We start from the raw sequence: 12,485 nt of genomic DNA on the forward strand, positions 1-12,485 counted from the left end.
TATTCGGATTTCCTCTCCCGGTGTTTCGGTTATGCTTATTACCGGTATGATTACTGATCCGTTAACCTATGTCTCATTTCCGACTCGCGTTTGATAACCTTTGCACATGCTTCGTACATAGCCTCGGACCCTTGCTTACTGATACTTCCGTATCCTCATAGTATATAAACTCGTGTATATGTCCTGTAGTACCTCAGTTCGAATATCATCTTAGTTTGTCCTCTTTCTGTCCTCCGGACTTGAGTTCTCCTTACTCTTGTCACTCTCCGAGACTTCGGATAGATTCCGATAGTCTATATCCTCGGCTCTACCTTCGGGTAGTCTTTACTCTGTTAGTTCTAGTTCGGATACGTCCGGATTAGCCTTATACGCGTTTCCGATATCCGGAAGACTTCCGGATATACTACGAGACCCGTCCGGACCTTCGGACGCGTTATCGTTAGTACTTTGAAATAAGGGACAGTACTTGGGAAAGGGGCACAGCGTACGAGCTGAGGCCGAAGTCCTTCGGATCCGATCTTACGAGAGTACGACCTTAACACCTTCCTTGGATTCTGCAACTTCTACCGTCATTTCATTCCCCACTATTCCAACATCGCACGCCCTCTCCTAGACCTAACCAAGAAGGAGATCCCCTTCTCTTGGTCCTGATTCCACCGAAGCTTCATTCCAGCATCTGAAGAAGCTTTTCACCACCGAACCGGTTCTGCGGAACCCCGACTCCTCGCGACAGTTTGCACTTGCAACTGATGCCTCACTCTTCATGACCGGAGCAGTCTTGCTCCAGACAGATAGCAATGGGGATTACCACCCCTGCAGCTATCTCTCCCAGTCCCTCAACGCGGCCGAACAGAACTACGAGATCTACAACTGGGAACTCCTTGCCATCATTTGAGCCCTTCAGGCTTGGAGGCACTTCCTCGAAGGAAACCCTCACCCGGTCATTGTCTTCACGGATCACAAGAACCTGATCTATTTCCGCTCCACACAACGACTCACCCAACGACAGGCCCGGTGGCACCTCACGCTCACCAACTTTGATCTGGAACTTCACCACGTTCCTGGAACAAAGCTCGCTGCACCGGATGCCTTATCCCGCCGTCCGGACCACGCTATAGCTGGTCAGGATAACAACAATCGTATCCTCCTCCCCGACACCCTGTTCACCCGTCTAATTGACGCTGAACTCGCAGACGAGTTCCAACGACTCTCTGACGACCCCTCCGACCAGACTGTGAAAACAGCCTTGGACGCTCTCTCCGGGGTGTGTGCACCCCCCATGAAGTCTGCACTTTCCGATTGGAGGTTCACCGATGGTGTTCTCTTCTATAAAGATCATGCCTACGTCCCCCCCGACCTCCGGCATCGCGTGCTGTCTCTGCATCATGATCACCCGACCGCCGGGCACCCCGGGCATTCGGGTACCGAATGGAACATCAAGAAATCCTACTGGTGGCCCGGAATGGGCTCCTTCATTAGGAAATATGTCGATGGCTGCGCCATGTGCCAGCAGATAAAGGTTAACACCCATCCCACGACACCTCCCCTCACCCCGATACCCTCCTCGTCCCTCCGGCCCTTCGCTCAGGTTTCGGTTGATTTAATCACTGACCTCCCCGAGAGTGCCGGCTACGACTCTGTCATGGTCGTGGTAGACCATGGGCTTACGAAGGGGGTAATTCTCTGCCCTTGCAGAAAAACCATCACAGCGGAAGGAGTAGCCGAACTTTTCTTCAAGAAAGTGTTCATGCGCTTCGGACTCTATGACAAGATCATCTCGGACTGAAGCCCCCAATTCGCCTCGAAGCTAGCAAAAGAGCTAGGACGACTCCTCGACTACCAAGTCGCACTTTCCACTGCCTACCACCCTCAGACAGATGGCCAGACCGAACGGCTCAACCAAGAGCTCGAAACCTACCTCCAGATCTACTGCCGGATGACTCCCTCTGAATGGGCAAAGCACTTGCCTATGGCCGAATTCGTTCATAACTCCCGACGACACTCTGCCAGAAATGCCTCCCCCTTCTACCTCATGATGGGCTACGAACCACGAGGCATCCCCCATCTCTTCCCTGACTCTACCCTACCAACCGCCGAAGACCAAGTCAAGTCACTTGCCAAGATCCGTGAAGAAGCCCTTGCATGCCACAGCCTCGCGCAGCAACGCATGGCTGATCGTTCCTATGGCCAGTGTTACAAGCCATGGAACGTTGGTGATAAGGTATGGCTATCCGCCACGAACCTAATCACCGGATTCCCTTCTAGGAAACTCGCCCCGAAACGATATGGACCCTTCCCAATCCAGAAGGTCCTCTCCCCCATCACGTTCCAGCTAAAGCTGCCTGCCAGCTGGCGTATCCACCCCACGTTCCATGCCTCAGAACTTTCCTCCTATCAGGAGACAGACGTGCATGGACCGAATTTCACCGAACCTCCTCCTGATCTTATCAATGGAGAGGAACACTACGAAGTGGAAGCTATCCTCCAACACAAGGGTACCAGATCGTGTCGCCAGTACCTCGTATCTTGGGTTGGCTATCCTGCCTCCGAACGAATGTGGCTCCCCGAAACAGAATTGAAGTCCGCAGCGGAGCTCCTGAAGGCGTATAAGAAGCGACTCAAGATCACTTCAATCGCCATCTCATGTTGATCAACAAACACCACTGCAACTTCTCCTATCGCCCTCACTACACCAGGGCGAACCCCACCGACGAACCCATCCACACCACCACAGAAGACTTCCATCGCCAACAGACCCACAATCGCCATCACCCCACGAAACCCAAACCCATCGACAAACAGAGACCCATTACCCAATACCCCACTTACGCCAATACCCAAGGAAAGACGCTTCGATATGCTGGCTTCAGCATCGTCTGTTTCCTCGCACCGATCCGCTACCTCTCATGTGTCTGCCTCCGACTGCAACCTGACGAGCCAGTCAACGCCTGGCCATGATAGGCCCTCCCCCCCGGGATATACCGTCTTCCGATGACCATCCCTTCGTTCTGTTGTCCAAGATAGGCAACGGGCCTATTGGGAAGCAGTCATCTGCGATCCCCAGTATGCACTCCGACTCGACAATTATCTCAACCGCACCAATGATGACATAACCATGAACCTCGTCCAGGCCTTCAGGGCCACCGACGCCCTCACTGGTGATATTGCCAGGATTGACCTGGCTAGGGACACCTCCCTATCCACCGTCTCAACCAGATATAACCAAGGCAAGATCAAACAAGCCTTACTAAATCTGTTTGAGCTCAGGAACTTCCATGCCGCTGTCATGGCTGTCGAGGAGGAGCGGGCATTTAATCCCCCTCCTGACCCGCTTGCAGTCATCGAGCGTGCTGTCTATGACAGAGCTCCGACCCCCTTCCTTCCCCAACTACCCCACTCCGAGTCACCAGAGCACATCCCCAATGTCACTCAGATGACTAACCCCGAGATCGACCGTCTCTACGAGGAGTACGAACGCGAGTGTTATGCTCCACGTAATCCCTCCCCATCCCTTGATGTCGACACCATCTCTTTCACCATCCCTGAACTAGATGAATGCCCCCCCGATCCACCTGTTCTCAACCCCGACGATTGGACACCCACTGAGGTGGTCCCACACCTCTCTCTTGGTTCTCTGGAACCTCTCCCCACTTCACAACGCCGAAATCGCCGTGCTCATGCATGATCCATCCTGTCCTTAGGACTACCCCTCTCCCACGTGCATCGCCCACACACCCAGAATTTCACTAGGCACTATCCTCGTGAGGAAGCCCAGGAAGACGCCATCAACGACGCACATCGTGATGCCACCGAGACCACCCAGGTCTACCTGCAGCAATGTTGTTTGCCGCCAGTGCTGTGTCTTTGGACACAAACAGAAACACTGTGCGCAATACTTCTGCTGCATTTGTGGGCAGTTCGCCCCAAAACACCTCACTCCCTTCTGCCCTCGACTCGATGGCAGAAAGATTCTTCGCCGTGGAACCTCTTCTGACAGGTTCTACATGAACATGCGCCAGCTCGAAGCTGCGTATGACCAGGATGCTGCTCGCCTCGAGCAAGAACGCGAAGAGAATGCAATCGAAGCCGCCTCCTGGCTCAAAGACCTCGACTTTGACCCTGAGTGGTATAACAACCAGGACAACTACGTTCCTCTGGACGATGATTAAGAGTTCGTGGAACTCTACCTTGAAACGGGGGTAATGTTACAAGTAACATCGGCTACATGGCCCCCCTATCATTTTTCCCCTTCGTCCTCGCCCTCGTATGCCTCCGGCTCATACTTCTCTACCGACTATCCGTCGACCGGATCCTCGGGACCGTTCCCATCCCTCGTCTCCCTCTTATCGCACCAACGTGCGCACGTGCCCTCGGGCTATGACTCGTTCTGACTCGTGCCACCAATATGGCTTTCCTTATCTTGTCTTATCTTTCCTTTGACTCATGCGTGCTGCGCATTGTATCACTTACTGTTGGCTCGTTCCAATGTTTCTCGGTCTCATTCCGCATTCGACCTCACACCACTAATCAGGCTCTGCTGCCAGCGTACCTATACCCTTTCCATTTCCCCTTTGCCCTTACCTACAGTACGGTAGCCTTGCCCTTAACCCTTTCCACTTAGTATAAGTAGTTGGTCACCCTGTACTAGATTCCCTAACTTGAATCTACTCAATCTTCCCTTGAACATACTTCCCTCTGAAGCCCCCTCAGCTTCAGTCTCTAGTATCTTTTCTTAGGTGCGCATCATGCCTAAGTCTACCTCGATCAACTACTCATCGTTCGGACAAGACTGTCCTTACTTTGAGAACGTCAGTGACCTCGAAGACATCCGTCTTAGAAGTCACGTGACATGCGCGTCTCTGATATCTGCCGACTCGTCAGTCGCCAGTCTCAGTCGCTACACTGGACCCTTCCGGTTATGTCACGAACGTTAGCGGACGACGCCCCTCTTAGGGCTCTGCATAACAGATCTATTTGAGTGCATAACAGTTAACTGCACTTACTGTGGTCTCACTGTCTCACTCACAATATGTCAGAGTGATAGAAATGGCAATGCTGAGAAACCAATGGCGAGGGTAAGTGTCCATCAATTTATGTTGCAGTACTGTATTAATGTGCCTCCACCAGCACCCACAGTGTAATTACTTTAAGTTCTTCCCTGAGCTGCTGCGATACCCCGATATTCTTGCCACTATACCCTCCTCCAGCAAGTCGCCGACAATTCCAATTGCACCACCGAATATGCTGCCATCATCCTTTTCTGGCCTGCCAATGCAGTTCCCCCCTTGGATGCAGCCGGCACCCTTGTCTTTTGTCCCTCCTTCAAATGGGAAGCGGTTGCGCAGGAAGGGCTCACCATGTGAGGGTCCCTTCTGCCACAAGCCTCGGGCACTGCGTTGTACACGTCACATGTGCCTAAAGCACTGTGAGGGTGAGGGTGGATGTGTGATTCATGCTAAAGGTAGCAAGGACGTGGATTGGATGGACCATGACTATGACTTCGAGTTTGCACAGGCTGACCCACTGGACTACATACTCGACAATGAGGGGGATGGGCTTGAAGAGCTCCAACAGGCCCTCCAGACATCTATGGCCACCCAACCGGGTGCCCCCCTATATGTACCTTCAATTCATGAGCTAATGGGGCCTGTACTCATGTGCAACATTGCGAGAAGTGTCTAATGAGAAGTATGAGGGTGGTGAGGATACTTTCCCTGAGCATGTAAAGTAGTGATGGTAACATGATTGTGATGCAGGATCACTTCATCGAGAAAAAAGTCATACTTCACGGGTGTCATTTCCCGGCAGATGTTGTGAAAGCTCCCAAACCACACATTTGTTTGCTTTGTGATAGACGAGTTGAAGTAGAACTTTCCATTGATGTCTAGCAACTCCGGATAGGCTCGCATGTCACACCGCTCACGGCAGAAGGTGTCGCTGGCCTTGTGTTTCGTCCTGTGATGAAATGCATCTACACACATGCCCATCCCATGAAAAAACTCGATGTTTCTGCTCTCAACTTCACGAAGCACATTACAGTTTGAGTCATAAATCATGTGCTGCGGCTTTTGAGCGTGTGGCAAGGAAAAGATCTTTTCCACCAAAATCTGCTGGTGGGAGTCATATTGATGTCAGATCAAGCAAACACACTGATGCACCAGTACATTTGAGACGGCCTCATGGTGGTACATTGTCCCTCATCCACTGATGATGCCACATGGCCATACAATGAGCTGCTCATTGTTCATGCGTTGTCGACGAAACACAGCCTTCAGCTTGACAGGAGCATCTTTGCCAGAGCATGCAGGTACACCGTTGTCATGGTTGGAGGGCTCATTAGGTGCCAGATCAGAAACTCCTGTTGACGTGGTCACAGATGCCTGCACCAAACGTACAGCACCAGTAGCAATCTCATGCTCGTACCATTCATCGGTGTCCTGGAGAGGGATAGACTCAACCTTGTTGATGAGATCATGCATGTATTCCATGGCATTGTCAAGCCTCGCGATCTTGTTGTGCTGAGTCCTGCTTTTCCCACTACGAGAGGATTCCATATTCACAGCTTCCATCTTCACATGAACAGGGTCATTGCAGGCCTTCAGAAGCTTCCCAGTCTTGGGATCACTGGTAACTGCCTGACCGCAGCCCTCCACAGCACAAACACTCTTGAGATTTTGGTGCTCAAGGCAGTACCTATGGTGGTTGGTCGTTAGTGGGTTTTTGCACCATGGTATAGCACAACAGGGCCATCCGACGGTGACACCATCAGTCACAATGACTTCAGTGGACTGCAGCGTGCCATCAGGTGAGGTGTAAGCTCGCATGCACCCATAGCATGCATGGGGGAGTTCTTCTTGACCATGAGTCATGATCCATTCGGTGCACGCATGCATCACAGCTGTATAGCAATCCTTTTGGTCCCCGTCATGGGGGACTTGAAGCTGTCCCCTTCGCGTCTGCTGATGATCAAGCAACGAGACAATCACAAATGCATCCCAGACCTCCCACGTCGTCAGTGAGCTCAAGAACTGCCATGATTCGTCGCGCTCCGTGCTGCTATGGGTTTGAGCGATTTCATATAGGCATGTGCAGTTCGTTACTGAAACACTGCAAAGAATGATATTAAACATGGTCACAAAGTAGTGAAAGAATACTTACGCAATTTGCATAAGATCAATCCACTGCATCGCCAACTCAAGCTCGACAAATTGATGCTCTGTGACCTGTATATGCAATGGTATTCCACCATAGTATGTGCGAGTCTTGTTCTTGACACTATAATTATGATGATAGTTGGTATTGCATGCTGATCAAGAGTCAGTGAAGCTTTGGATTCAAGTGGGAGCATCGTACCTTGAAATTTCAAGTGAATGGACCATGCAGGGTGTGCGCCACTTGCATGTGTGAAAACAACAACACATTGTTGCTCTTCTTTTTTGAGGAGAGATCCGAGCTGCCAGGCAGTGCACTCGGGATTGATACACATCTTGACTGGAGGATAAAGAACACACACTGCTATACCAGAAATTAGTACAGTCCAAGGATAACAGACTCAGACTCACTGAGGCCTAGTGGGTGTCCATGAATCTTGAAAGAAGCCTCCTCATCAGCTTGTTCCTCAGCTGCATCCGGCAAGGTCCACACAAGATCCTTCATGATCTCCCAGAGATGGTCTACCGCGTCTACCGATATGTTGAATGACTGAGAGAGAAATGTGGTGATTGAGGGTGGTATAACTTCAGGAGCAATAGTAACAGGCTCGGTGTGAGGCTGCGGCTGGAGAATGTTGTCCTTCAGTAGATGTGCACGTCGGATAAAATGTGTGAGGTTGAGAAGTGACATATCTGCCAATTCATCGTGATGCCGTATTGCAGCAAACAGGCTGCTGATATATGTGGTGCAGAGACTGCTGGAGATGGAGATGGAGGTGGGACTGGCTGGTGATGACATTTTCGTCCTCCCTCCAATGGCAGCTAGCACGCTGACAATGACAACAGGGTGGGTAATGTAGAAGGCGGGATGCATGACGTGGAAGGCGGGATGTGTGACGGCGGCTGATGTAGAAGGCAGGCGGGGCGGTGGTTGTTAGAAGCTAAGAGTATAACATGCTCGGTGTTGGAGATCAACAACTGGACATTGATAGTACCTAAGAGTATAACACGCTATGAGGGAAAATAGTATAAGACAAAGTCGGCAAGATAAGATGAAGACAGACATACCTCAGTGTTGGAGATCAACAACTGAGGTATCAGAAGACGAACGACGTGAGAATATAAACCAAAAGAATCACATGTTAAAACTAAAAAGGAAATTGACAAGTTTACATTCCAACACACCCCCATAAATGAGACAATTTCAACGAGTGACGAGTGATAGACCGGCTTGGTGGTGAACAAACAATGGATGCGGGAGACACTTTGTAAAGATGTCGGCTGTGTTTTGATGCGTGGAAAGCCATTCAGGTAAGAACGTTCCGGCCTCGATATGTGCGCGAATGAAGTGGTAATGTAAATCAATATGTTTTGTTTGCGTGTGATTAGCGGCTTCTTTTGAAAGGGCAATGGCACCAGCGTTATCTGCGAAGAGATGAATAGGTACAGGAAAAGGGATCTTCAGACTGTCGAAGAAGGATTGAATCCAGATTCCATCCTGGATAGCCACAGTGAGTGCCATGTATTCGGCCTCGGTCGATGATAATGTGTGTGTAAGCTGCTTTTTGGACGAGTGTGAAATTGGACCACCATTGAAAAACCAGACATATCCGCTGATCGAAACACAGTCCTCAGGACACGATGCCCAGTCTGAGTCACTGTAGCTGTGAAGGTCTGTGTTTACATTGACACCTCCATAGTGAACACGCATATTGAGGGTACTGGCAAGATAACGAAGGAGATGTTTTGCCGCTGTATAATGACGAGGCTCGGGTGATGCATTGAACTGCGCAAGGCTCATGACTGCCAGTGCTATGTCGGGCCTGGTATAGAGGGCAAGATAGAGTAATTTGCCCACTAGTTTGTGATACTCTGATGCCAAGTCTTCAACATAAGGGTGAACATCAGTATCTTGTCCGAATGGAAACTTCGGGTCCATAGGTAGAACAACGGAGTTGCAGTCGAGCATACCATGCTCATCAAGAAGGTAGGTAATGTATTCCGTCTGGTGCATCCAAAGGTCACAAGACGTGCGGTCACGTTCAAATTGTATACCAAGGTATTTCGTCACCGCACCCAAATCCGCGATGCCGAAATGTTCACCTATCTGCTTCTTCACCCAGTCCAGAAAGACGCATTGATTCGCTGCTGCCAGACCATCATCCACATGCCAGGCTATGATACAGACTGTGCATGTCCCATTGCTGTCCACAGTATCATAGACGAAAACAGCGTAATCCGCTTCACAACGCAGGAATCCCAGACGAGTCAGCACTTCCCTCAACAACTCATACCAATTGTAAGCAGCTTGCTTCAAGCCGTAGAGAGAGGATAATAGATGACAGACCAGGCGACCACCCGATGTGTCAAAGCACTCAAAGCCAGGCGCTTGACGCATATAGACGTCTTCCTTGAGTTTTCCCCACAGAAACGCTCGTTTCGCATCGAAACAATCGAGTTCCCAGTCCAACTTAGCTGCCAGCGCCGAAATGATATGAATCGAAGCTGGCTTGGCCACAGGCGCAAAGGTCTTGCCGAAATCGACGCCTGGAATCTGTGAAAATCCCTGTGCTACCAGACGCGCCTTGAATGCAGGTCCGCCTTTGAGATCCTCCTTGAATTCCAGTACCCAACGACACCCAATGGCTTTGCGATCCGCAGGTAAGGTGACCAGTTCATAGACGTTCATTTCCGACATCAGATTCATCTCCTTGCACATAGCAGCGAGCCAGTTGTCATGGTCTGGACGGCGAAGTGCCTCATCGTAAGTGTTGGGTGGGATCTTGAGATCATAGCCAGGAGTCGACGGGTTTCGACGAGTGTCGCTGCGAATTGCAATGCACGCTTGCTCGACAACAATCAGATTCACAACCGCGATAGGAAAACCAACCATCATAGTGTCAGGCTTTATCTCATCCTCGTCGCTGATCTCAACTGCTGACGCTGTGAAGGGATTGGTAAGTGCATTTACCGTCCTTTCAGCGGCAGACAGGGCAGGTGTTTCCTCTGGGCCACCCTCGACAGATGGGCCAAATACAGTCGGGTGAGGGACAACAGGAATGAGGGGAACGTCAGATCCTTCAGAAGCATCCAGAGGAGGCACGCCATTGATTCGTGCCAAACAGAGCTCACGCTGACATGCCAGATGAGCACGATCTGCCATCAGTTTCTCCTGATACTCACGGCCGTGCTTGGTATCGACACGAGCATGAGAAGAGGTCTGAGGTGGGGGAAGATGGTACTGGGCAGGTGGAGGAACACTGGCGGGCGCAGATGGTCTTGAATGTGACGGGGGAGATGTGGCTGAATGTGACGGGGGAGTTGTGGTTGAATGTGACGGGCGAGACGTGGCTGAATGTGTATTGTCATCCTTGTCATCCGAATCTGAAAAGGGTGAGCCAGAGAAGGACTCATCGAAGATGACATCCCACGAATTGAAGAATGCTCCAGTGACCTTGTCGCGAAGGCGCCATGCTTTTATGCCAGGCGGATACCCCATGAAGACGGCTTCACGCGAGTGTGGTCCAAGCTTCTCCTGAAGTTCAGGAGGGATGCGAGTGAAGCAACGTGAACCAAAAACACACAAATGAGAGACATCTGGCTGGGCTCCATGGAGCATTTCGTAGGGTGTCTTGCCGGGCAGGAGTGCATGAGATTCAGACCGGTTGAAAAGATACACAACACATAAGGTGGCTTCCCCCCACAATGATTGGGGTAGCTTTGCATGGTCAAGCATCGCATACATGCAACCCTCAACCATTCGGAGGACACGTTCAGCCTTACCATTCTGTTGATGTGCGTAGGGCGCCAATAACTGATGCTCAATGCCTGCAAGTTCCAAGGACTTTGTGAAAGCTGCATTGAGGAACTCCCCTCCGTTGTCACTACGAAAGACCTTGACACGCTGACCAGACATATTCTCCCACTGGGCACGAACAAGCTCCCACGCATGAAGCACCTGATCCTTGGATGCCAGAAGCTGTAGATCAAGGACATTTGTGTGATCATCAAGGAAAACAACAAAATACTTTTTCCCATGCGGCGTCTCTGTAGGGATAGGTCCGCAGAGATCAGAGTGGATGAGCTCCAGGAAGCGTGAGGCCGGAGGCAAATCAGAAGGGGGGTAAGGCTGCCTAGGATGCTTTCCTAAAATGCAAGACTTGCATTTGGTGAGCAGTGCTGCGGACATGACAGATGCGCCCTTGGTGAAGAGAGGGAGCTGGTGAATGGCATTTCCACCTGGATGGCCCATCCTGGCATGCCACAAGTCCAACGTCAAAGGAACATGCGCAAAGGCACTAATGTCCACTGACGGCGCTTTGAGCATGGTCGCCGTGGGGCCAGGAGGAAGAAGGAACTCTAGGTCGACAAAACAGAGTTTGTTGGTGAGGAGGGCCGAACCAAGAAGTGCTCCTCCGTATGATAGGTCGCAGCGTGCTGGTGCTCCAAGGAAGTTACACCCCCAGCCCCTATCCACCATGTAACCCACAGACAATAAGTTGATTATGGCCTCTGGTGCGTGCAAACAGTTAGTCAGGCATATACAGTACTTCTTTCCTCCGATTGTCAAAACTGCTAGACAATCGCCACGGCCTGAAGTAGATAAGCTCCCGAAGACCCATGATTGCATTAGTAGACACTGCTGGTGCGCCACTTGCCACAGTCATTGCAGCGTTGGCGTACTCAGAGCCGGGGCCACTGAAACCTTTCTTGGCGCTGTGACGGGATGCCTCAGCAGAAATACGAGCTACACAGTTGTCAAATGTGAGTGGAGTGGCAGCTGCATTGGCATCCTGGATGCGCTGTTCCAAGAGGACTTCAAATTGTGACCAGGCCGCCGTGTTCGGAAGACCACGAAGAAGTTGAAAGATTGCGTCATCGTCTGAATACGTGCCTCCCATTCTAAGGAGGCATTCACACAAGGTTGTGTGACTCCCAATATAATTGGCAACATCCGCTGTATCCTTCATTTGCAGAGATCCAAGAGCTTTCCGTACGAGGTACTGTGAACCGACATCTGTGCGGCTGTAATGATTGGCAAGTGTCTTCCACGCTGCACGTGCGGATACTGTATGATCATCTGAAATAAACTGCTGGACGGAGGTAGATAAACGCCGAGTAATGATTGCTTTGGCCTTTAGGTCGTCAACGAGCCAAGCACGAATATTTTTCGTCTCATCAGCAGTTGGAGTGCCCGGAATTGCTGCAACAGGTAAATTGGATGTGATGCCAAGTATATCTGTAGGGTCAGTGGAAGTCGAGACATGACACTAAAGGTCCTCGACTCCCAGCGCGTAGATAACTTCGCGTTTCCAATGGAAATAGTTGTCCAGA

General features: G+C 50.9%; 2 protein-coding genes across 2 annotated transcripts; one reads left to right on the forward strand and one right to left on the reverse strand.

The window, feature by feature from the left end:
- Positions 1-5,066: 5,066 nt before the first annotated feature.
- F5891DRAFT_1197021 (uncharacterized protein) lies at positions 5,067-5,682 on the forward strand (the record flags this gene model as incomplete). The annotated part of the gene is made up of 2 exons (XM_041368412.1): positions 5,067-5,075; positions 5,128-5,682. 2 exons carry the CDS (start codon positions 5,067-5,069, stop codon positions 5,680-5,682), a joined length of 564 nt encoding a protein of 187 aa, XP_041218492.1.
- Positions 5,683-6,197: 515 nt separating this feature from the next.
- F5891DRAFT_1197022 (uncharacterized protein) lies at positions 6,198-8,025 on the reverse strand (the record flags this gene model as incomplete). The annotated part of the gene is made up of 4 exons (XM_041368413.1): positions 6,198-7,107; positions 7,159-7,306; positions 7,354-7,515; positions 7,563-8,025. 4 exons carry the CDS (start codon positions 8,023-8,025, stop codon positions 6,198-6,200), a joined length of 1,683 nt encoding a protein of 560 aa, XP_041218493.1.
- Between the last annotated feature and the right edge of the window lie 4,460 nt (positions 8,026-12,485).

Source organism: Suillus fuscotomentosus (genome assembly GCF_016647785.1).
Source record: "Suillus fuscotomentosus strain FC203 chromosome Unknown F5891scaffold_113, whole genome shotgun sequence".
Lineage (NCBI taxonomy): Eukaryota > Fungi > Basidiomycota > Agaricomycetes > Boletales > Suillaceae > Suillus > Suillus fuscotomentosus.